Raw genomic sequence first — 26,310 nt, 5'->3', positions numbered from 1 at the left:
TTTTTGTTGTTTTTTAAAAGTAATTTGGTTCTGTGAGGATATTATGATCTTATCGCCTGATAGTTGGCGACATTCTGGCAATAACGCCTGTGTGTCCACTGATCTGCTCTGAGCTTCCTTGAAATGCCTTCTCGGTAATATGGACACACGGCTGCAGCATCTAGGGTTTGTAGAAACAGTCTTGAGCTCTGGCGGCAAACATATATTGTTTTTCCCTTTTTAGGTCTGGCTAAACAGGAAGCTGGCGAGCCTCTACCACCGAAAAAGTGTTCCGTCGATCATCTGTCTCTGTTCGAAGCCAAGAATCTGTCTGAGAAGCTTTTTTTTTTTTTATCATTATCGCTATTTTAAATGTCTCTGGCGATTCATTTCGTGTGCTTCTTTTAGTGTTCAATAATATCTGTGTTTGTGCTTTCGGATGCTGGGATCATTAAACCGCTGGAACGTGGACAATTTCACTTCTAATCAAAAGGTTTTAAACGTTGTGCTGTTCTGAAGGCCTTTTTTTTTGTGACATTGTGAGAAGCTCCGGTGAGCAAGTAAACATTTTAAAATTTTAGATTTTTTTCCCTGTTAAAGGAGTAAACATACAAGCCTGAGTGTCTTTTGCTCTCTTTCTTTCTTTTTGTTTTATTCTTTTAAGTACGATCAATGTCGACACTCAAAAATCAACCGTATTGGCGTCTTAGCTTCATTTGTGCTCTTTATCTTTAATTGTGCTCTACCTAATCACTTATCTGTGCTATGGTTTATTCAGGCATATCCGTTTTTTTCATTTGTAAATCGTCTTTGTAAATGGAATTGTGGAAGTACTTTTAAATTTGCATCAAAACTGTAAGTTGTTTTGGAGGGGTCGGGGGTGTTGAAGTTTTGTACTTATGGCAGTTTTTAGCATTGAGTTTTGAGGCTTTATCGTGAAAACAAAAACTTAGAAATGTCAGGAAACGTACAAATGTGTTGCAAGTGACGTTAAGGCGGTCAAAGGCCTTTGTGGGTTCACTGACTTTCTGCCTGTTTGGTCCCTGTAGTTGACTTGGTCATGTTTTTTTGTTGTTTTTTTTTTAACCCTATCTCTTCTTCTCTCTCTCTTCATCACACACACAGAAATTGGTTTTTACTCGTCTCACTCATCCGGTGACACACAGAAAAAAGTCCCTTTTCTTCACAATGGACAGAAAGGAAAAGGGAAAGCAAAATGGCGGATATATATAAAAAAATAACGGGCTCTATTGTATATATTTTTTTTTGTGCTTTGTGATTCGAGTGTGGTTCTTCATGTTCTCATTTTACACTTTCATCAATTTGCAAGAGCTCAGGGAGAGCGGCCAATACTGGACAGTGTGCTCTTTAAATATAACCGCGTTCTTAGACGAGAGAAGAAAAATAAAATGGCAGCGGCTTGCGCGCGCCTTGCTACTGGCGGGGGCTGCAAAGCAGGGAAGTTCAGGTATAAATTACGTCGGCTGTTTTGACTGACGCTCCAGCTCCCACTCGTGATCCGGTATTAGAATAATGAATCACCTTTATGGAACTTGGAAGATGGTCTCAGCGCGTCCCCACGCCGCGCGGCCACGTCTTCTCTCTACGTATAAATGTATTGCTAACATATAGCTTATCTAACCCTCTCCTTACCTCCCCTTCCCCCTCTCCCCCCAAGCCTCGAAGAATGTTGTGCAAGTATCTGCTGTACAGGACATAACTGAGCTCTAACAGGTGAGGTATACCTCTGTTATCGTTTCACGGTTAAGTGAATTAGTATTATAAATCAGTCAGGTAGACAGTTACAAAAAAAAAACTTTAAAGGGACTAATAAAGAAAAGAAAACTAAACTATGTAAAAAAAAAATAATAACAATTAGTAGTTCTGTTCATGTGACTTTTCATTCACTCTTTTTTTCTTCTTTTTTTTTTTTTTTTTTTTTTATCACCGGATAGGAAAGCTTGTGGAGCCCAGGAGCAGGGGATCTCTGTGCTGCCATTATTCATGTTTCCATGGCTCCTCCTCAACAAGCGTGCACTCCGCAGCAGAGCCGTTAGTGGCTGAGGTTACCTGCAAGCAAGTTGGCATGGACATCTAAAACAGTGTATCCAAGGCACAGGTTCAATTACATTTAAAAAAACAACAACAATGACAAAATACAGTTCATATATATATATATATTAAACTTTGGTTTGTGATATCATTGCATTAATTGATGCAGTTCCCACTTATGAGATGGTATTTTCGGTTTCAGCAAAGCAATCTGACTTAATAATGAGGCTTATAAGGCTTATGAAGAAGTACAGAGCCCAATTTATTCTTAGCCACCAAAGGGGGAATTTATCTATCCAGCCACAAGTTGATTAAAAACATAATTTAGATTAACATTCTCTTACTTACTAAATCATTTTATAGTTACGGTACTTTGGCCTCACAGATGACAGTATTGCTTATTTGCAGAATTCGAAATTTATATAAGAAACTCCTGAACAACCACTGATGGTGGTGAACATGCATATGGAAGTCCTTAAGAAGGGAGTTTCTTACTAAAATTGGAACTGATCACAAAATTGTGATGATGACCACACCCTCAATGAGGAAAATAAAAAAAAGAATAAATTATGACGACAAAATATTAACATTGCATGAAAACAATCTACTAACACTACAAGGTGGGTGCAGTGTTAGGTTTTAGCTAGTTTTTCACAAGCACACTACAGAGGTTTGCATTTGGGGTTAGGGATAAGAGTCACAGGATTCACAGGCAAAACAAAAAAAAGAAGAAGAAAGAAATCGAACCGTGTCATGGGCGATACTGGAAATAGCGAGCCTTTGTGTCACATTTGTATGTAAATGTGCGTTGATAAATGGAGACCGAAGGATAGGAGGATATAACTTTCCTCCTGTACGGACAGATTGCCCGTGTGACAGGTTGCCTGGCGTTGCTAGGCAACAGCCCTCCTCCTTTAATAAATGAATAGGCTCATCAGCAGACCTTTCCCCGTCGGGGCGTGTACCGGAGCGCAAGCCCTCTGAACTCCCATGTATTATTCTAAAAGGCCGGAGCACATTCAGTGTCACGATTCAAAGTGCATTATGTTTCACGTTACGGGAGCCACTTCGAAGCTCTCGATTTCACAACACAGTTAGAAATAGAAGGTGTCAAGATGGCAAAAAAATAATAAATAAATAAATAAAAACGCCGGCAGCGAAAGTGTTACTGACAGTATGTGGTGGATGGGTGTAGGTATGAATGTGTGAGCTGCTAATTAGCTGCAACACTTCCATGTCTGTCTCTTAAATCCTACAGGAAACGGCAGAAAACAAACCTTTCAAACTATTAAATGAATATTTTAATGTAACGCAGAAGGAATCACGCTGCCGTACGTTATGGCGGGTAAAAAGAAAACAATCACATAAACGCCTCGAGAGAAAGATGTTTCATCGAGGCGCGTTTGGGTAAATGCGAACTTTTGATAGATGTGGGGGCTGCTAAATAATTCCTTTGAGTCATTATGAGGATTATCTGGCTCCGGCTTTTGAGCTGGAGCCAGTCCTCAACAGGCTGCAGTCATCAGATTAGGTTAACTGTGAAGGGAGAGCTGATTTGTTCCTCATTTGTGAAGATGAGGTTTCACTTTTTTGCAAGCACGTTCAACACAAAAGCTGCTATTCCAGAGGAATTAACACACATGCATCTGACGCAAAAACAGCAGTCGTGGATTGACAAAGTGCCACGAAGACGAAACGCGTAAAATAAAAAGACTCAAGCGAAGGTGCGGGGTGAGCATGCAGCGGAAGAGAGGGTTATATGCAAGTCTCTATGTCCGTAGGCATTAATTGTACCTTGCACTCATCTACTACGACAGAATTGTTAGCAGTGGCGGTAGTAGCATCAGTGCTAGCGGTTTCGGTTAGGACGCACTGGTTGGAATTGTTTTCGTGGTGGTTCTTCATGTCGTCGTAGTAGGACTGGGTCTTCGTCATCATTTCGATGTCGTCGGTTTTGGCCGTGTGCGCATCCAGTTCGTCCAGCTCAGCCTTTGACATGTGGTACACAATGCCCGCACCGTAGGAGTCGCCCACCACGTTCACGGAGGTCCTGAATCGATCCCTGCGCGGAGAAAAACCCGGACAGGAAGATAGTTTTGCATGCTTTATTTGTAAAGTAAAAGGAATAAAAGGGATTTGCAGATGAACACCACGTTTTGCTTGATCGAACTCACAGCAGCCAGTCAACAGCAACCAGCAGACTGATGTCTTGGGTTGGCAGGCCTACAGCAGTCAGGATCAACAGCATAGTCACGAGGCCGGCACTGGGAATACTGGCAGCCCCAACACTGGCCAAGGTGGCTGTCAGACTGCAGGAAGACACACACAAAAAAAGGCAGCACTTCATCACATTCTTTATACCTTACTCTGCGCTGTTACACATATTCCAAAAACCCTACTCGTCACGCCGCCGCACCTTTTCAGACACCAGCCAACGTGGAATCGTTGCACCTCACAGCCACAGGCGAAGGCTTTAAGTCTCTACGGTGCTTGTGTAAAAGAGCAATGACTGAAGAGCACCAGAGTGGGTCCTTCATCATTCGTGAAGTGAGGTTTCAATGTGACAGATCGGATGTTTAATTTGAGAGTTTATGGATTTATATGCCATGAAAATGTCAGAGTTTAAGGTTATCTGTCCTCCACTTGCTCCACCATGAGACGAGCACTTGGGAAAGTGTGTTATGAATACTTGACAAAAGAGCAAGTGGCTGGCGTTTGTATGCGTGTGTGTGAAAGCTGTCAGTTGAGTTTGTCCTGCTGCTTACCCAGGGACGTGCCACTGGTACCTGTTACTATCTCCTGGTGGTTTATTTATTCTCTAAGGACCTATCCACAGGGAGACGGGAATATATGCCAAATATTTTTGTTGTTGATGCGGAAGTGCAAAAAAAATTGTAGTTTATCAAGTGGCCACTAGAGGCTGGCTCCAAAAGATAGCAAATCCCCACAGACCCCCATGTTAAAAAGTCCAACTTTACAGCGATATTAAACATGTTTACAACCTCAACTGTTTATTTCAGTATTCATGACAACTGTACAGGAGAGTGATTTTTTTCCTAACACATTTGTTTATTTTTTATTAAGATTTAAAATTCTACATTATTGAGGGCGTTCCCGCTTTGAGTGACAAGTGGTAGTCTGAGCAGGTAGCAGAGAGTTGAGTGAGCATGTCTCAATGTGCAGGCTGCTTTAGCTCCACCCCAACACGATCCTCATGTCCATATTTGGAGTATCCGAATGTGGGCGGAGTAAAGCTCATCCAACATGGCTCTGCCCACTTTGAGCTTCATTTTTGAGGTTCAGAATCCAATGGGTGACGTCATGATGGATTTGTCCACAGTATATACAGTAAATGACTTATACGCATACTCTATTTCTTCTTATGTTTCATTGTGTGGGTGGGTTAGAGCGCCACCCACAGGCCGTTGTGCGTGTTACAGCGTTTCAGTGGTTTCTTGTCGACATAAACATTTCCCGAGACATTTCCGTGTGGAGTAAATTTGCTGTGAGACACAGCACAGGTCTTTCTGCTCGCTGTTAAATTCCTCTACGCTGTTACCTCACTTATTAAGAGCTGTGTTTGCTGAATTGCAAATGCTGGGCTACATTTAAACTCTATTTAAACAGCAGGAATTACAAATCTTACTGCCACGACTGATAATAACTCAGACTACAGTCTCTATTTGAGATAATTGTTCTCATCCAGGAACTGCTGATTTATGATGGCGTGCTCAGTCATCTATCTCTACGTGATACTGATATTACACACAGAACTAAACGTTCCTCACGGTGAACTGCAACCATGCTGCTTTCTTTTTAATGCAAGCGAATATTATGTATTTTAAGTATAAAGTATAAAGTGCCTTTTCTGACCTGACGGTGACAATCTGACCAGGGTCAAGGTGGATACCGTTCATCTGGGCAATGAAGATGGCAGCCACAGCCTCATACAGAGCGGTTCCGTCCATGTTGATGGTGGCACCGACCGGGAGCACAAATCGAGTGACTCTTTTGTCAATACCCAAATTCTCTTCCAGACAACGGAAGGTGACGGGCAGTGTGCCGGCACTGGTCGAAGAGTCGGGGGGGAAAAAAAATTACGTTATGCATTTAAAATTATGTTTTAAATATTAACCCATATTAAGTCACCCATCCATTCCTTCTGGTGCTGACCTGGAGGCTGTCCCCAGGGCAGTGATCCATGCCTGGAAGATACCCATGAAGAAGGTGAAGGGGTTTTTCCTGACGATAACAAAGTAAATGCTAGGCAGGAAGATTGCTCCGTGGATGATGAGGCCAATGATCACGGTCACCATGTACATGCCCAGCTGCCTGGCCACAACTTCCAGGTCCTTGATGGAGATGATCTTGCCACAGATCAGACAGGCAATACCGAACGGAGAGTACCTGATAGAATGGAAAAACTTGTGTTACTGCTTTAAATTTACTTTGGATACAGATGGCAAAGATGTTGTCAGGGCAACACCTTCTCTTTGACATGGTATGGCGTTTTCAAAAAAAAAAAAAAAAAGATAGACAAAATGTCATTATGGCTTGAGAGATAACTTGCCATAAACGAAACAAAGTTATCCCTGACTCAAATGGGTTTCAGGATGAATGAGTAGGTATCTTAAATGATACGAACCACATGATCATGATGACAATTTTCATCACAATCTCATTGAGGATATTGAAGAATTCAAGCATGAGTCTGGCCTTCTCCCCCATCTTGCCCATGCAGATGCCAAATGCAATAAAGAAACCAATCAGACCTGTGAGAGAAAATCATAAGCATATCAAGAGTGTCGAAAGGGTTAGGTGAACACAGCATGAGGGGATTATTATGAGGAGATGAGAGGCTATAACTCATTTGCTGTCGAAATGCTAGAATGGGGTAAGGGTAAACCAAGATGTGCTAAAAAGAATACGCATGCATCAGCGTGTTAGCTTTGTCCTTGCTAGCATAACAACGCGCATATTAGTATTTAGCTCAAAGCAGTATGCCTAAGTATGGGGACAGGAGTAGCCATCTTAATACTCATAGTCTTTTAAAGTCCACATGAAATCAAAGTAAGAATTTTGGATCCAGCAAAATATTTTTGTTCATTCCTCCCTTCCTTCGCAGCTTTCCTTCATGCAGCAGCACTGCCGGCTTTGGTTCTCGGCTGGAACGTGTAAAAGCAGCCATTGGAGTGGAGTAATCAGAGCAGAATGAGTTTTTCAGGGAGAGCGGCTCTGTTTTTACTCAGGACTCAGAAACACAACAGTACAACTGCACCCTACTAGATGCTTCATGGGGACTTTAATGTCAGTGGTTCCTGTACAGAGCTTTGCGTGTTTCCACTCAGAATAATTGTTCCATACCCAAAACATTCATGCCACTTTTGAACTGTAGTGACTTTTTGATGATGAACTGGGGCTCCTTGGTAATGTTAGCCACGAGGCCCTCCATGGTGGTGGCGTTGACGTCCTCCTCAACGATCACCTCCACCTTCTTTGTGACAGTCTGGATCTGGAGTAAGAGACGCATCCGTGCATTTCTTTATTGTTTTCTTTTGTAACCTAACGGCAGCTTAAGGTTGTACCTTTTTGACCCTTACCTGTTGGAAACAAGCCTGCACCAGGTTCTCCGGGAACAAGTTCCTGATCAGATCAAAGAAGGCATCCAAGCTGGACACCTCGTCATTTTTCATGCCCTCGCCTAGATTCTCCTTCAGTTTGGGGTTGCCGGGGTGGATGACCAACACCAGGATGACTCCCAGGATAGCAGCAATAACAGTGGTGGACATGTAGTAGACCATAGCTCTGGTGCCGAGGCGCCCACTAGATTTGGCATCCAGGCCGGCCAGACCTGCGCCCAAAACAAGAAAGATCACCGACTCAAAATTGTGTGGAATGAGACGCGAGAGAGGAGGTATGAGAGAGGTGTAGATAGATAGTGCATTATGTTTAAACTGGACTGTGCACTGACTCCTCACCACTATCGAGTGTTAAACATTTAAAATGCAAAGGACAACAGAAAATCACTTCAGATGTCCGGTATTCTTAATGTACTGGATTGTGGACGGCCCGGCCGCACCTGTGATTAAACTGGAGATGATGAGTGGCAGGATCAACATCTTAAGCATCCTCATCAGGATGTCTCCGGGGAAAGCGATCACCATGATGATATCTGGGTGGATCGGGGAAGCGACGCGAAGCAGCATCCCTGCTACGGCTCCCAGGATCACACCTGAAGAAAGAGTGTGGTGGGGGGAAAAAAAAGAAAGTAAGAAGTGTTTTATCGCAAAACAAGATTACACCTGGAATAAAAACAGTCACAATGTGAATAAAACGCCACAAAATGAAATCATTCAAATGGATCTTTGCTAAGAGTTTGTACTCAAACAATGAAGTTATTCCATAATGATTTTAATTATTAACTGCCCCCTCCCCAAGCTTTATCAGTTCAGAGATGTGCGAGAGCCTGTCTGCTACACACTTACTTAAGGAGGGCGGTGTGTTGTGGAGATAAAAAAGAAACCAGCTAAGAGATAGTAAAGCTCATGGAGGATTAAGATCAGCTTTCTCTGAAGCATGGGGGAGGACACAGCATGTCAGAATTCCTTGTGAAGCCTCTGTAATCTCTGCAAACTCGAGATGTTTCAACATGAAGAAAAGAGAGACACGGTAATAATATTTCCAGGCTCATTCTGTGCCTCCGTGCTATATTGCCCCCCCACGCTGTAGGAACCTGAAAACTGTGACAATCCAAAACTCTGATTCCTTCTCCTCCTCCTCCTCAAAACAAAAAAACCCTGGCTGGCCCTTTGAAACATAAGGTCTTCTCTCATTCGCAGTTCTTTCCTTGCCACACACGGCCCCCGTCAGAAAATAACGGTGACCTCTGTGTGCTCTGACGCCCCCGGCCTCCTGCCTACCAGGCCCGATGTTTGCCCTCTGCATCTGTCTGTGTAAAGCCAGACAAAACTCCAACATCCCCTGGGGCTGCACTTCCTCTGCCAAAGATATCACAGCCCGATATACTGTTTAATAACACAGACTGGAATCAAAAGCCCCCCAGCTTTTTTTTTTTTTTTTTTTTTTTTTTCAATCTATCCCCCAGTCTAGCAACACATCCTGTGGATTTTGCACATCCAATGGTTTTGGAAGGCCCCCGATTTCCTGTGCCTTCTCTTTGGCCCCGCTTGCAAGTTCCCATTCAGGAACCAAATGACAGATGATCAATGATCATGCTGGCTCACTTGCTTGAGTGAGAGTCCTGCCATGCGGCGTGAGATGTACACATGCTCGCAGCCATATTAGCGACATACAAAAAGAAATTAAATAAATACACGCCTGCATGTTCATTTTTTTTAAGGTTCAGGTCAATTGTGTAACCACAATTGAGCCCTCAGACGCAGCAAAGTATAAATAAAATACATGCTGGTCTAACAAATCTAATTCAGGACCTAACTAGACACGGCATCACTGCTTCCGTGCCCTTTCCTTTTTTCATTAAATCTTCCCCTGCAGCGCAGTGAGCCTCTGCTACGATCTCAGTACTTTTCCCGCACCACCAGAGGCTGTTTGGGTGTCCGGTGCTGCACAGAGCGACTGACAGCAACAGGTGGCACCGAGCTGGGGAAGGTCAGAACACCCAGTCATCTCACTGTCTGGTACGCTTAGCACAGATGGCATCTCCTCCTCGCGTTGCAAGCGAGCTGCATGACCGAGCTCTGAGTTAACAGGAGGCCGAGCTCAACGGTTGTCTGTGTCCATTTTTAGCATGCAGTGCTTTTTTTTTATCATCATTTTTATTAGGTCCTGGAGGTAAAGAGGAAGGAAGGGGGGGAGGGGAGAAGCAGCGATGAGGTGCGTCTTACCGAGGACGGTGAGCGTGAGCAGCAGGTTCTTGAACAGTTTGGAGCAGATTTTGGCACATTTCGACTGGGGCCTGGCCTCAATGGGCTCCAGGTGACTCTCGTGCATCCTCACCTCCACTTGTTTAGGCATACTGTTGGCACTGTGACAGAGAAGGGAGAAAAAAAAACAGGACACATGAAAAAATGGACTGTTTACGTGCAAAACCAAACCTCGTAAATAAAAATGACTCCTGGCCGCGCACCGTCATTCATCAGCGCGGTCATATTCCATCATGTGGGGCCGACGTGAGAACGAGCCTCTGTGAGGGCTCCGCAGCGCGTACTGAAAACAGATCGCTCTGATGTATTTATGAAGTTAAAAAGAAGACCGCGCGTGGTGAAAATGTAAGGCATTCAAGTGTTGCCAAGCTGTCACTCCCGACACTCTTCACGGTTTCTATAGCATCCAGCAGATGGGAGCTGAATACGGGCTTGTAACATCCCAGCCCTTGGGGGCCACACTTCAGAAAAGTTAGCGTCTCTAGTTCGCTTCATTAAAAGCTCATTGTGCATATTTCATACTTTCAAAAACTGTTTGAGAGAATAGATGAACACCAACAGTAATCCTCTGTAAATCTGGGCAACCCTTAAGGCAGACACGTGAGGAAACAAAACAGGAAAGTGACCAAAACTGGACCAAATTGTTTTCTCTCGGTTATGACAACATGGGAGCACTTTTTAGAACCACTCAAAGCCTCGCACGCATTTGTAGCAAGGCTAGATGATTGAAAGAGAGCTGAATGAAAGCTGAAAAGTGATTTCCCATTACAGGCAAAACAGAGGAGTTTCCTGCCGTACTCGTCGAGGTGTGAATGAATTTGTTAGCGAGATGGGAGCCAGCTGTGTCTGTCACATGCCAGTTAGGCAGGTGTTCAATAACTCTGTCAGGGAAAGAGGAAGAAAGGAAAAAAATGGGGTGGGGTGGGAGGCACCACAGCATCTTTGAAACAAGCTGAAGGGTCAGTATATCAAAGTGTCGGACTGGCTTTGACATCCCTTTTGTCTACGAGGAAATAAAAATGTCCTGTGTCTGCTATTCATCCCCCGATACGGACGTGAAAACGTCCGGTGTGATGGATTACAAAGAGCGGGCAAAGAGGAAATAATGTGACTCCGACCTTTCACCTCACCCCTGGGGTTCATGGCCTAAAACACACAAATGGAAGCGTCGGTGGTGGAGTTAATTTTCCTTTCTCCTCGAACCCCCCCCCCCCCCCCCCGTAGTCAGCTATGAAGTCAAAATACTTCAGAGTTATTAATCATGGTGGCAGTCAAGTGGCTTTTATCCTTTTTTTTTTTTTCTTTACAGCCGATCAAGGGCGCGAGAAAGGAAGCTCAGGTCAATAGTTGGAGAAGTTTCTTGCAACCTAAAGGCCCTTTATGGCGTTATTGTTTGTTGTGGAAGTAGTCACTAGTTCTACACACACACACACACACACACACCTCCCCCAGCTTTGTGTATCGCTCGGCTATAGGAAGACCACCTGGTCAGCTTCCAGGCACACAGATGGACCGGTCCCATCTCCTCCTATTAGTTTCAAAGTGAAGTGTGAAATGCAGAAATAACACGCGAACAGCAGCCAAACGGCGTCCTCGTTACACTCCACCTCTTTAATACTAGGAGGGATCTGTAAATCTCTGGAAATAAATGCACAGGAATAAAACTGAGCCTAACCCCGTTCTACAAGAGTGATGAGAGCTGCTAATTGAATTCCCCCCTTTCCTTTCTCACCCTCCGTTTCATTATTTTTAGCAGTAAGGGAGGAAGCAGGCGATACTCCGTCACGATCCTCTCATTAGCACATCCCTCGCCAAGTCAGAGACAGATGAGAGCGCTGGTTTATGTGACTCATTGATAGATGAATATTAAAATGCATAGAAAAGGGGCAATGGGAGAACTATATAATGCACACTAAAGGGAAATAGCAGTGTGTTTTTCTATATATATATCTCTTACAGGATAATTTTAAACCGGATGGAAGATTCTTCTTCCTATACATCATTTTGATTAACATCAGTCTAAGAATTAAATGGGTCTGACCTGCTTCTTTTAGAAACAGTGAATGCAGAGACAACGGTAAATCACAGTGAAAGTGTTACCGAAACATTAAAATGTTCATTTAGAAATGCACACACACACACACACATTCTGTCTCTAACGGGATCATCCTCTGAACCGGTTAATCTGGCCTGAGGGTTTAGTCAGATTAATTGAATTACAGTACAATAAAGCCACGAGGAATGAGCAAAAGCTTGAACGAAGCTACACCTAGAAGATGGGAACCTTTTAGGGATCATTCCTTATTCTCTTTCACACTTACTTTTGCACTCGAATCAAATTGTTTGAGCTTTACTTACTAATCGGTAAGCGGCGTGGGGAGAGGAGAAGAGAAAAATTAAAAGGTGCTGAAGTGTCTAAAACTCTAAATGCAGAGTACTCACTTCATCTCGAGCTGAGGTAAGTGCTATGTACGTGGACCAGGATCGAATCTCCAGTCTTTGGTATTTAAGAGCGAATCAGCGCAAGGACGTCTGAGCCGGATCACGACCGCTCCATCCAAAATATGTCGCCAGATGTCAGCAGACAGGGTCCCGGGCACAGCCAGCGGCTGGAACACACCAGAGCTCTGCTGACAGCTAGCCACTCTCAGCTGTCCAAGTCATCCGAAGCATCCAGAGAGGAGCAAGTCACAGCCGCAGTCCAGACGATGGACCCAGTCATAGCCATCCTGAATTGCCCCATCCTGATGTCTGCAATCACCCCCCCTCCCCCCACGGCCCCCCCCCCCCCCACCAACCTCCCCTCAGCGCCCACCCCCTGACTCCACCACCGACAGTAACAACTCCCATAACCAGCTACACACGCATAAACACATAAACATACAGGCAACAAACATATGAGTACATAGATAAGCAGAAAGAAAAGAAGAAAGGGAGGGAGGGGTCTATATCTGAGCTTAGGAGTCAAATCCCTCAGGGACCTTTCCTTCCCTGGTCACTGTAATCCCCCCAGAGAGCCAGCTCCGAGCCTCATCCACCCATCCACTACCACGGGTGGCGCGATAGAGAGGCCAGGCTGCTGGAGATGAGCACGATGATGCCCGCTAATGGCACAGTGCGGACAGCAGAGCTTTGTGAGTAGCCCGTTTTTTCAGAGCAGAGGCTAAACGACAAAGGATGGATGGAAGATTTAGCGTGCGTAATGCTGCTGTTTGGGAGCTTTAGGGTCATCCTGGTGGAGAGCAGATGAGAGGTCGGCGTTTACCGCTCTCCGCGGCCGAGGGAGCGTGTATTGTGCGGCTTCCTCACAATACGCAGATATGCGCATATTCCAGAGACTGCTCGTTTCATTCAAAAGACAAAATAAGGCCTGCGCGTCAATTCAACATATAGATTTACGCGCTATTCAGTGCAACTCCAAAGCGCCGGACTCTGAAGCACAAGTGACCTAAGTGATTCATGCGAGGATGGCGTCACGCTGATTTCCTGCTAGTCTCCCAGCAGCATGGGACTTCGCAACGTATTGAGCAGCATCACATTATTCTAATTAGGGAAATGTGTTGGAAAGCTATTTCCTCTTCAAACAAACGGCCGGCCGCGCAACAAAAGCAGGAGGAATGCCATTTCTGCCTGCAAAGGTTGTGTCATGAGAAATCACTCATCCTAAATCCCTTCACATGTCATACACGTTCGCATGGCTCTCTCTCTCTCTCCGGGACAGGGGTGCATTCTGCGGGATGAGAGCACGTTGGATAGGACAGAGGAGAAGGGGTTACACGGGGGAGTGAGAGGGACACTAGGGGAAAAGAGGGGGTACCGGGGTCACACCAGCGACTCTCAGCCAAATGAGGGGCCTGCGTGGGGAAGGCCGAGGCAGCCATCCCTGCTCTTGGCTGGTACCATGTGAAGCTCTCCGCTTCCTCTCTCTTCCTTCTGAGGGGCTTTGTTTCGCACGCAAACAGTGGCAGTGGCCCCAACTCGGGCGGCCAAGCGGTGCATCCAAACTGGCAGGGGCGAGAAAAGAAGAAGGAGGGGGGGGGGGTTCGAAAGGGAGGGGGGGCGCAAGGGTATAGCGGGGAGGGAGGGCGGTGGGCATGTCCAGAATGCCAGCTCTTTCAGGCCACTGATGTCATGCCTGTGCCCACCGTGGGAGAGCAGCGGAGGGACCAAGGCGCCCCTTTCTCTTTCCCCCCTCCACAGTCTCTTTTTCCAGGATGAATGAATCTTTCAGAAGCGGCGGCCCATTGTGTCCCATAATCGACGGCGATTATCCCGATTTTATGCAGCCTTCCCAGTGCGAGGAGGTTCCCTGAGTGCTGGCATTGAGGGCCGCCGCGATGCAGCGAGGACCACGAGGGGTTGTCCTAGCAACACTCTGTGGCTTAGAGAGAAGGGGATGAAGGGGGAAGAGGAAGCTCACAGCCACACACACACACACCCAGCACACGAACACACAAAACGTGCCCGAACACTATCTAAACATAATGTATAAAGACGGAGTGAGGATTAGCAGAGAAATAAGATGCAATTTATCCGTCGTCAACTGGAGGTAAATATACTTCGCGTGCAAATAAATTACTGAGACGCTGCTGCTTAATTACTGAGCTACTGTCCCACGCTTCGCCATACCATGCCACCCCGCCATTCATAACAAGTGCTTACATAATAATCAGCCGGTTCTGTGGTTACACTTGTCTAATTCAGGTTGATGTGGCCCATGCGATCGCACAGAGGGAGACGTAAATGAGAATGCAAGTTTCCCACTGGTCCCTCGAGGGGCCCGATGCCCGTTCTCATGATTGGTGCATCACATTATGCTGCGAGGTAAAGACAACTGGAGCCGGGCCAGGTTCCGGATATATCCGTCCCCTCTGGGCCTCATAGACACTTGCATTACAGTGGGAAGAAACGGGCTCACACATACTGGCTGCCTAGGAGCTGTGAACAGCCTCAACAGCCCCCCCTCCAAAAAAAAGGGAAGCTCTCAGCAAACACTTCAGGTTGTGCCGTGCATAGGAATTGGGAGATAAATTCCAGCATATGAAGAAAGGGAAGCTTTGTCACTCCGTGCCTCTCATTTATGTATCCCTACATGGCTGTTGGGATGAATGCATCCAGTGATAGATGGCGAGGGTGTAAAAGCAAAAGATTCGGTGACAAATACCGACTGCTTCCTAGTCAGTTCACTCTTTGGAAACTAATATTTAAAGACAGCAAAAAAGATATATGTATCTCTGGTCTCTGCTTCATCTCTGCCTCTGATCTGCAAATTTAATCTCTGCTTGCGCGCTTCCTCGTCCGCACATATTGACCCGACTCTCTGTCCTTAATTTAAACGTGCAAGTGCACGGACTCACTCAGCGAGTCCATTGACTCTCCTCCAAGTGACCCCTGCCTTGAGAATACAGTGATCAGGGACTGGCTTAGAGCCCAAAAGGACGGCACTTTTGCCAGTGTCAGTTACATGTCACTCGCTGTCATTCGGACTGAGCTGAATATCTGATCAATGAACGGAGATCCAGTGTCAAAGGACATGAACCTATGACCTCATACATTTTACAGTTGTATTTAGAGCAAATATAGCGTTGCAGTATACGTCTAAAGACATCATGTTCTGAACCGATGCATAAAACAACAATTTTGTGGTTGAAAATATCTTTAAAGCTTATGTTACAAATGCTGTAAATATCAGCTGTAAATATTTTGTTCTGGCCACGTATTATGTAATATTGACCCCTTCAATACATCAGCCGTGCAGTGACTCAGAAGGGCAGTTCTTGAAGCACTAGGAGTGCAGGGCAGGTGTTCAGTACCACGGTCAGAGACACAGCTTCTGGTTGTAGCACAAACTGACTTTTAAGCCCTGAAGTATCTGCTTTTATCACAGCTAACAATGAAGGTTAACATACCCGTGACTTCTATTAAGATTACCTGGCTATGTTATTCTAAAAAACTGTAGTCAGATAAAGACGTTTTCACACCAGTCCACATACCGCTAGAATCAGAGGTTTGTCTTTAACTGATGACCACCGATATCTCACAGAGCAACGCCCAATGAAGCCTGTTTGATAGATAGATAGATAGATGGATAGATGGATAGATGGATAGATAGATAGATAGATAGATAGATAGATAGATAGATAGATAGATAGATAGATAGATAGATAGATAGATCACCGTTGCAGCAGCAATGTACAGGCACTCAACACCATACGTACTATATATAACAGGAAAAACACGTTATTTACAGAATTATAAAAATAAGTGAATTGAAAAAAAGGTGTATACAAGACGGAAAAAGACATAGTGTCCAGAGTGTTATCTGTCACATACAGATGATGAATTAAACTGCGAAAGGCTTGAGGCAGGAAACGCATTCTCCACTTTTTTTTCTGTTATAATTTACAGGCAGTGCATGACTGAACCATACGAGCCTCTTCTTCAGTATACTGTAAGGTTTCCCTTTGTATAGCGCGAGTCTTTGTGCCCATAATGAAGCAGTCATTACTGAGGCTCGTCTGCCCAAGTGTCTCTTCCAATACAGATATCTTCCTAATTGCCCCTCTGGGATAAATAAAGTTTTTTTTTTTTTTTTCTGATTCTGATTCTGATATCGGAGTCAAGTTTGGCGGCATCCCACTTCGAGCGCAGCGTACCTCGCCGTTTGGACGCGAGCTAATGTGAAAGCTCATCATCATCTCAGCTTTTACGACCCTCATCCCCCCTCCATTATATCGTAAGAGTCTTAACTCTGATACCACATTTTGAGCTGGGTTCTCCTAATCTGCAAACCAAAAGGATTTCGTTGCCGCTTGCCCGGTATCCCCTATCCCCCAACCCCCCATCACTCTGCCTACAGCTGCCTACAGATGAACGGCCCGCGGAGTGGAAAAGAAGATCATCCACAGCAATGTGAGCTATTCCTACTGCGCCTTCCCCATCGGATGATGGGTAACACACCTACGGCCCAGACGCACTACTCATCTCTCACGCCTCTCCTCCTACAGCCACCGCTGTGTACACGCTGTCTGTGCACGACGCTCCGGCAAAATCATTAGCGGAGGCGCATCTGCTCAGCAGAACTTGCTGTATAGCGGCACACGGCTTTTGATGGCTGTGGTCCGATCCCCACAGGAGCTCATTAAATCAGCCAGTAAAGCAGGACCACCCCACCCCCACACCCCCCCTCCTCCTCCTTACTACAACCACCACCACTATATGTATACTCGCTACATCGCTGGGAGCTGAGAAGGGGGTGACAGGGGAGGGTGGGAGGGTTGAAACGGCAAGAATGCCACATAAAGATAGATGAGTAACAATGTATGGGGGAGGGGGAACAGAAAAAAAAAGTGGAAGGGGGGTGTAAAAAGGGAAGGCGTGGCCCGACGAAGGTAAGGATGGAGACAAAGGAATGGCAAACGGATGAGAAAATAAGTGAGGGCGGAGTGGGCAGATTAAAGCAATCACCTGAAGTGGGGGGGTGGGGGGGAATACTATTTACTGTAAAGGGGGGGGCTCATGTGTTATCAGGTTATCGGTGGATACATGAGGAGCTCACATCTGTGTCGGGGGCAGCTGGCCCCGTGAAATGGGATTACTGCGCAAATCACGTTTCATACATCACTAGGCTCACCTGACACACTCTCTCATTTAAATAAGTCGACGGCGCTCCCGTGCATTTGGGTGCGCGGTGCACACAAGCGAAATATTGCACTGTCATCTGTGATCATGGATCTCTGCTGGCCCGGGCCCGCGATGTGCGCTAGGAGGAGGTGTGTGTGTGTGTGTGTGCGTGTGTGTGTGTGTGTGTGTTGGGGGGGTGGGTTACAGTCTCACTCAGGATTTGCCAATAAGAGGACTAAGGAGGATGGATGTTCTCTGGCTAATTAAAGACTGGGGTCTGTAGGGACCGAGCGCAGCCTGGAGCGGCGGCCATGGCCGGCTCTCCTCACACCACCCCGCAGTGTTGACAGAAAGGGCATTCCTGCACACATGCACACAGCTCATTACATCAGCGAGCCATGCCCAGCATCCACACACACACACACACACACACACACACACACACAGTCACACACCTCTCCTAATGTTGCATGTTTTCCGCTAACTATAAGGCGCATTAAGCCATTTGTAGAATTAAGCAATAAAGTGTGGTTTACAGATTCAATTCAGTTCAGTTCGCTTTACAAAAGCCGGCCTGAAACCTCTAGAGGAATCACGAAGGTGACGGTGGTAAGGAGAAACTCCCTTTTAATGGGAAGATGTAAAAAAGATGCGGCAGCTGTACTCTAATGTCAGCAAAACCAAGCATCGGAAAATTCCTTGACATCCATCCAGTATCGTTTGGTTCAAGACACGCTTCTTGGATATGCGCCATATGCTAACTCCCGATTTTGCTCATTACTGTAAATATGCAGACGTGGCCTACATAAGGGTTAGGTCTCAATAACGCCTGATCGTCAACCTGGGACCTGCGTGTGTGTCCGAACTGGAGGGAAAAAAAAAAAAAAAAAACACGCACACACACATCATCAAAAGACGTGTAAAGCATATCAGGAGAGCAGAGAAGTGTGACAGAGCTGTCAGTCTCTCCCTTCTACTTATTCTTCTTCTTCTTATCTCTTGCTCATGACAGTACCTCTGTCACACTGTCCCTCCCACCTTTTTGTCTCCGCTTCCCTTTCTCCTGCCGTCTAATCACACGTATACGCTGTGTCGCCACTATTGCAACATCCCCGCAAAGAATTTATCCGTCTGCGCTTTACAACCTTACAGCAACGTCTGCGTTTTGTCAGCATCGTGCAGCATGAAAACCTGGTGTGATGCATCAAATCAAAGATAAAGGCTGAAATAAAAAAAAAAAAAAAAGTAAAATTGTTGGTTTCTGTTTGAGCGAGCAGAAAGTGAGGATGTGTTGTGAGCTCACTGCAGGCACCTCGGCTGCTATCCTTTCAGGACCACTGCACTAATACAGTTACATTCAGAATCACGTCGGGGCGCATGCACCGGGAGGAGCTTTTTCCTCATATACCTGACGCACAGGCTTTTGCGGTTGCAAAACCGCAGGGAAAACTTCGCCTCACCATTGTTGTTGTTTTCTTTCCCACGTCATTATTCACCGCGCACTTTGTCAAACTATGTAAATATTTCTTCAGTCGCAGGCAGCGAAGGAATGCCACGGAGAGGGAACGCCGCACTCGCGGAGGCTTTTCTTTTTTTTTTCTTTTTTTCTCTTTCCGCCGCCTAATTATGACAGCCTGTGTATAGTCGCAGTCAATCACTATTAAAAGCCTCCGGGCGAAAGCATTTTTCAACACATTTCCGCTGTTTGATCGCAGCCACAGCCAAATCCCTAGAGTACACACATCTTAGAGTGTTCTAAGGATGTTAAAGCCCCTTTCAGTTGGAGATTTGAGGCGTACAAATTCCACGAAGAAACCCTGGATCGGTGTAATCCCCGCGCTCTGAGAGGAACCGAGGGATTCCCGGGGATGTCGGGGTAGATGTGGAAAAGAGAAATCTATATAAAACATATCAATAGACAGATAGATAGATGGATAGATAGATACAGCTCCTAATTAACCAGTGCATAATGTGGCGAGCCAAAACGCTCCAACAAAACCCTCTCTGTGTTCATCGCCCATTGAGGCAGGCCGCTCTTGGAACATGCCACCCCTACTAGAATAATGGGCCACTTTACAGGCCTCCAAGTTAGTTCACAGAATCTAGAGCTGGGAAACCGCTACCACAAGGTTCATGGGGAGGAGGGGCAACTTAATTGTTTCCTCTGTTTTTTTGTTTTCGCGACCCCCCCACCCCCCACCCCCCTCCTCCCTCCCTCCCTCCCTCCCTCATTCTCCTCTTTTGGTTCTGAAAAGGGGGCTGACAAACAGGCAATGAACGGGATTGTTGTGTGTTCCGCTGGACGAGTGGGTGAGGTAAACAGAACTGGACCGCGGGGTCTATGAAGCGGAGCTCGTAGGGGTGGGATGCGATAGGCCGAGCCGTGGGGAGCAGCACCCATGCGGAGGGAGGATTGGTCGGTGATCTGTGCGAATGGGAGGAGCGAGGGTCGCTGCCAGCAGCCTTTTAGGCGGAGTGGGGGGAGTGGGAGAGGTGGGTAGATGGGGCGAGAGCAAAGGGTCCTGAGGGAATCAAGAGAGAGCAAGCAGGAGAGAGGGGTCTATACCGGAAGAAGTGGGAGGCGGACATGGGTGCTGAGGTTACTCCTCCAAGTGTGGGCATTGTACTCGGCGCTCAAGTTCTCATGCATGTCCCGCTTTGGCTCCCCGAAAATGTCCGAAAGTGATGGAGCTCTCCGCGATTAAGCGGACAAGTGGCAGCTCCGCTTTGCGCTCCCACAGCTCGGGCTATTTACATACTCGAGAGGAACATTAATGCCGGCCGATCCCCCAAAGCTGAACAAAAGAAGCACACAAACCTGCCTCTGAGGCCCCATTACGCACTTAATTGAGGATTTGTGGAATAGTAAAAAGGGGCAAAAGAGGAGGACGGTGGGTGAGACTGGGAGGGCTAGCGGGTGAAGTGGGCAATGATACGATTTTTCATTAAGGTTTGAAATTTTTTTGTGTGGAGTTTGTCCCTGTGAATTCAGAAATGAAGAAATCATATCCAGCCACATTCTCTGTCACCACTCACCATCTTTAACGATGTTCTTTCTCTACAATTCACCAATTGTGCCGTTGTAATTAAGCTGCCATGAAAGATTTACTCCTCAGAGGAGCCCGAACAGCTAAACAAGCGACAATCAACTTTTCAAAAAGCTCAACAGAAGTTACACAAAAAAACCTCTGAATGCTTCTCCTGTGCTTTCTGTGATATGGATCCGCTCCCACGAACCATGTTCCTCAGTCGCTCCATCGGCATGTCTTGTGATATCTCTATTATCGGTGGCTATTTTTGTGGAGAAAACCCTTTCTGCGCGGTACACTGAAACGTCAGAGTTCACAGCGCTGTGGCACAAAGCAGAGGTAGCTCCGTTAATCGTAACCAGTGTGAACCTGTCAGACCGAATCTCGCGACGGTCGTTCAGATGAAGTCTTCTATTTGTTTTGAACAAACCACTTAATGTGCTTCAATTAGGATTCCTTTGTTCCCGCACAATGGGCCGATTGTTTGCCGCGGCATGGTCTCTGGTGCCAGGAAGGGACAACAAAACAAAACAAAACAAAAATGAGACCCCCCTCACCCACCACCACCACCACCTCCTCCTCCGTCCTGCCTCCTCTCCCCTTTACCAATCACTCCCGGAGCAGTTCCGTGACTCCCCTCTGCTGACCTGAATTCCGATGTAGCAGGTGCCAATGGGACGTGGGTGGTTTTCCAGGGAGGTGGAGAAGAAGGGGACGAGTGGACAGTGGCAGCGGGCGAAGGGGCGGGCGAAGCGATGAGGCCATCATTGTACCAGTAAACTGTGACTCAGTCCCCCTCTGGGGCCCCCCGAGCCAGCATGTTGATGTCTGATATTGAGAATCGACTGAATCAGGAGTCAGGAAGAAAAAAAAACACCAAAAAGAAAACTAAAGGTGTAAACTGGAGTAGATTTAATAGCATCATGCTAGATGTTTTACTTGCTGAAGCTGGGCTGGTTACATTGGGACGCATGTGGGTTACTCCAACCATGACCCTTGACCTCTATGTATCAGATGAGACAGAACAAAAAAAATCCCACATGGCCTTCTCCTTAAGTTTTATGGGACAAAAACTAGTCCTATAAAAATCAAATCTGATCTAATAAATCTAATAAATGTCATGATTGCAGCTTACAAGTTACATATATATAGGTTCCTTGACCTCTCTGTCCAAAACTGTGATCTTCTTTGGCTTCACAGTGAAACCCAAACATCAAATGAACGACTACCATGCAATAGATGTCCATTAAACCACACTCCCTCCTAGCAAAGCTGTGAAGAAGAGCCTCGGCCAGCGGAGTGACCTGTCACCTCGCCTCCCTGCACCGGTCTCGCTGGTGAACGCCTACGTTTCTGTTCCTGTGCAGTCATACAGAAGCGAAAGGAGCTGGACCTCTTTGTTTGGTCAACCCCATGGGAAAAAAAAGCTCCAGTGGGTTCAGTGGTCTCTCTGAGAAATGAAACGTTCACTTTACAGGCGAAAGCTAAAAAACAAACAAACATAATAACAAATCCTGTCTTCCTTGTATGTACTGGGAAGGTGCACAGCTGGGATACGGGGATGAGAAGGCCGTGATGGGAAAAGAGCGTGCAAGGGTGCACGGAAACGGATGAAACCGGCGATATTAAGGCAATTAGGAGGCACTGTAATGAAAAGAACAGCCCTGTGGAAGAGGAGCATTGAGAAAGTGCGGAAGAGAAACAAAGATATACGGGCATGAGGGTGGTAACGGCTGAAAAGAGGAGCTGGATGGTACTTTGGCAGCTCCGCCGTGTTCCCAGGAGGATTACCCAAGCGCTAGATGCCACAGACTGCCAGTAAGACCACAGAGAACACAGAGCACACACACCCGTCTCTGTCGGTGTCCCCGTGCTGTGGTCTAGTGTCCATTTCACCTGTTTCGTACTCCCTCTAGTTCCACTGCCCTTTTCTATCACATCTACCACATCTATCAGGGTTTCTCTTTCCAAGCTGCAGGAGAGGTTTGACAGGTGACGTGCACTCACCAGGTTCACATTTCGGGAGCCGGGGCGGGGCATTTATTGAAGCTTGGCTGATGCGTTTTGCTGCCTCACTCAAGAAGGAAGCCATACATGTCGGGACATATTGGGCATTCCTTTCCCTGTAGCACCGCTTAAAGTCACAAACATTCCATTAGTTTTTTCGCTGCCCTTTCGTGAAACCTTGGCGCTCATCTTGTCATCGCGAGGCCTCTTGGGAGAAACAGGCAATGACGTCATCACCTTCTCAAGGCTCTGATCAACCATCATGCCTCGGCCGCTCGTAAGTCACCTGTGAGTGACATGCACAGGGGTTGTCTGTTCACAGAAAAATGACTCCGGGGAAAAACAGCCCCTCCTCATTGGTTGCGCGCTCCATCCTTTTTGACGTTTATCTACTTAACGACTGGAGAGCGACGTCTATGTTTCACTGTCTGTCCTCCCCGTCCCTTTGTCTTCCTGTCACTCCCACATATTAACTCTCTCCCACTCTATCTGACACTTCTGGCAGTGCAAATTCTCAGTTTGCCTGGCAGAAACCGAAGTGTTTCTACATTGTTCTTGGAATTAATTGTTTATTTTTTCCCCCTAGAGCTAGGCGCGACTGAAAATAGTGAGATGGCAGAGAGCGGAAACACGGATCAGTGCGATCTGCATTCGCGTATAAGGGCTGAAATAAAATCTTGCCGTGAAAACAAGACCACGTTGCCACCTTCTATTCGTTGCGTGTACATATTTCAACTCGTGATTATTTTTCGGGACAGTGCAAACCGAAAATGCAGTTTCCTCTTAATCACTTCGTGCCTGCTCACTGGTGAGGGCTCGTTTGCCATCTGGTCGACCCTTCCCGGCCATCTATCAGTCAGTACCATCCGTAATCATTCTCAAGCACAACATGCTACGATACTCAATCCATGAAACTGTTGAGATAAATTGGTCAAATTTAATTTTCACCGTGGTGAACAGTCAGGGGAGGAGCAATCGGTTAGTCACCATATCGATTTTCGACGCTGTGCCATTACTTCCTTTTCCCTTCCATATTATTCACCCCTGGCCTGCTTCCCCCATGCAACTACCCTCCCCCTATGTGTATGTGTTTATGTGTGCGTATGTGTGCGCGCTCACGTGAACATCTACCCTGCCCCGAGAACCTTGGCGTTGTCTACCCTAATTAAAGTAACATCTTCACAGATGTTTCTCAGTTTTTGACACGATCCACTTCCAATCCAAAGCTCAGCGATGCTGCAGGGTACTGTCTTGTCTATGCCTGTTTTCATGTGTGTGTGTGTGTGTGTGTGTGTCTGAGCCAAGCACAGCCCAATATGGAACCCACACAGTTAATTTAGATTATGTCTAAACAAGATTAGATTAAAAAAAAAAATATTTAATGACCAGTTTGATTTTTTTTTATCCACCCAGTCCGCCTAGACTGAGATGATAATAAGAAAATATTAAATCATTTAGATATTTACAAGAACAGGGTGCAATAAATCACGAACGCCCAAGACGTTATGTGGTTTGCATTGTTATTTTCTTACAAATACAGCCTAAAGGAATTAATGGAGCCAGATTAAGTCTCAGGATAAAACTCTCCCACTCTAATGATGTTCTTCTGCGCAAATTAATGCTAAATGTCTGCATGATGTGCACAAACAGATTCCTATTGACGCGAATGATCATTTACGTGAATCATTTCTCATGGCTGTGTTTCACAGCCTGTAACCCCCTCCCATCCCCACCCCCATCCTCTTCAATGATGAACGTATGCATATGATTGCATATGGAGGAAAAGCAAACACAAAAAAGAAGCTCATGCCCCCCCCCCCCACAACCGATTTATCTAATGACTCATCCAGCCTTTCAGCATGTGTGAGCTTGCCCTGAATGTCTGCGGTGCTCATTCATGTAAGGCAGCAAATGCCATAGTGCAGTAGTTTCGGGAGCAGCCTCTGGGAGAGGGACAAAACGCATTAGCTGCATGGACACTTTCCTTTACACATTCTCCTGGCAAATCACACTGAAGGCCAAGGCTTCTCCAGGTTCCACCATCGCCACACAATGCAGGAGCATGCCATGCAACCTGTGCCTGGCTCACAAAATGCCAATCAAAATCCAACCTACAAGCACATCCTGGGCCCCAGGAGAAGCCCCGCCTCCTCTCCAGGTGTCATCCATCAACATTTTTGTGGACAGCGAGGTCCACAGACACACCCTGTAACGCGTTTCCTCCAAGAGGAGCCAATAACGCAGGAGGCAATCAGCTGGGGCTGCCAAGAGAGCTGGTTTCCATGGTGACATTGATGGTGCTGTTGGAAAACCGTGTGTGCGTGTGAGTGTGTGTGCGTGCATGCGTTTAATATGAAAGCGGGAAAGAGCTGCAAGGATTGGCTCAAAGGGTGGGTGGCGTTAGTAAGGTAGAAAAGAAAAAGGGCGTTCGGTTTTCCTTTTTATGGAAAAAAAAACACACAAATAAATAAAAATCTCTCTTATTGGATTTCTTCGTTGTCCCGTTTTAGTTGTGAATTAATCTGACTGCATGGTCAAAAACATGTTCTCTGATGGCCTGCCTACGGTTATCGTGTCTTTTAGCAGTTACTGGTTATTTTGTCTGGCCTGATCTCAAGCTGGAAGAGCAACTCCAACTTGTTGCCCAATTTATTATCATCTATCACTGCCAAGCACACGGGAAGGTGCGGTGAAACCAGTCAGTCCCAACTGGTGTCTCACTAACGTTTCTCTTGAGTGTCCAACTGTTCCCATGCGCCTTCAGCCCGAAGCAACTTACTTTTTGCACAGCACAACACTTAAATGGCAAGGGGAGCGTTGCGCGTTTGGCTGAGGCGAGGGCAGATGCAGCCTTTCCGTGTGCCTCACAGAGAGCAGGCTTTGACGGGGATAAGAAGAACACACAGCAGCCAGAGAATTAAGGGGGGAAAAAGCGCCTTGGTCTGCGGCTCCAGCGTTGCCAATAAAGTGCGGTCGAGGCTGCAGTCTCGATAAAATACCTTCTTTTACATTTCCCCCCGTGGCACTTATTGCCATTACTGGTGTACGACCAGGTACACGTGTATCATCTGTGTATCTATCACTTCCATTTAATGCGTGCGCGTCTGTTCCTGCTGGGGGGGATCGTGCAGCCCTTTTGTTCAAACGTGTGATGCTGGGCGCTCCTGTACTTTAACAGTGATGGTTGCCAATATGTCCATCGTCTATCTGGGATGTGAGAATCGGGGGAGGAAAAAAACAAAAAAACAAAACATTTAACGCAAAGCTGCAAACCGGCGTGCCACTTTGTATTTTGAAATTGTTCGCCTAAACCCCCCGTGTGCACCTGCAGTCATTTTCCAATTAAAGCTTTTGTTTACCTGTAACTTGTGGCGATAATCGACGCATTGAAGCTGCAAGGCATTGAAGAACATGACCATTCGCTTTCATCACCATCTCGCTCTAACAGGCTACAGCAGTGAACGCCAGAGCACCGGTCTTACCTTTGCTGCAAATCGCGATTAAAAAAGTTTTTGGTGCTGTCCCCTCGCAGGGTTTCGTCTCATCCGAGTCAGAGAGGGTCAGCCTCAGGGAGCTGCAGAGCGCACCACGGTCCAGGACAGGAGCGCTTCACAGACCAAACAGAGGGATTTTCTGTCAGTAAAATCCGAGGAGCTCCGCAGCTCAACGATCCCACTGAATGAGCTCTGCCTCACCTCACTCTTCGGCGCTTTACT

The 26,310-nt window shown here is 46.3% G+C and overlaps 1 protein-coding gene across 3 annotated transcripts; it reads right to left on the bottom strand.

Annotated features, from left to right (window-relative positions):
- On the bottom strand, positions 1-26,310 carry slc1a2b (solute carrier family 1 member 2b). Of its 3 annotated transcripts, none has more exons than XM_047596891.1 (11): positions 26,077-26,310; positions 9,897-10,036; positions 8,111-8,263; positions 7,632-7,882; positions 7,396-7,543; positions 6,677-6,803; positions 6,205-6,438; positions 5,905-6,099; positions 4,206-4,340; positions 3,826-4,093; positions 1-2,049 (listed from the first exon to the last, which is right to left on the bottom strand). In XM_047596891.1, the coding sequence occupies exons 2-11, from the start codon at positions 10,024-10,026 to the stop codon at positions 1,978-1,980; spliced, it is 1,713 nt and encodes a 570-aa protein (XP_047452847.1). In that variant the 5' UTR covers positions 10,027-10,036; positions 26,077-26,310; the 3' UTR covers positions 1-1,977. The 3 variants fall into 3 exon arrangements, with proteins under 3 accessions (XP_047452847.1, XP_047452846.1, XP_047452848.1); XM_047596890.1 differs by lacking the exon at positions 26,077-26,310 and adding an exon at positions 12,378-12,657; XM_047596892.1 differs by lacking the exon at positions 26,077-26,310 and adding an exon at positions 12,378-12,655 and having other exon boundaries at positions 3,905-4,093.

Source organism: Mugil cephalus, chromosome 10, assembly GCF_022458985.1.
Source record: "Mugil cephalus isolate CIBA_MC_2020 chromosome 10, CIBA_Mcephalus_1.1, whole genome shotgun sequence".
Lineage (NCBI taxonomy): Eukaryota > Metazoa > Chordata > Actinopteri > Mugiliformes > Mugilidae > Mugil > Mugil cephalus.
This window is presented reverse-complemented; position numbering and strand designations above follow the sequence as displayed.

What these genes read in the sequence shown, in the direction of transcription:
- slc1a2b (XM_047596890.1), bottom strand. An exon ending in GCTCACGCTCACCGTCCTCG is followed by an intron (nt 8,264 to 9,896) that starts GTAAGACGCACC and finishes CTCTTTCTTCAG; the next exon opens with GTGTGATCCTGGGAGCCGTA. An exon ending in TCGTAGTAGATGAGTGCAAG is followed by an intron (nt 2,050 to 3,825) that starts GTACAATTAATG and finishes ACTTGCTTGCAG; the next exon opens with GTAACCTCAGCCACTAACGG.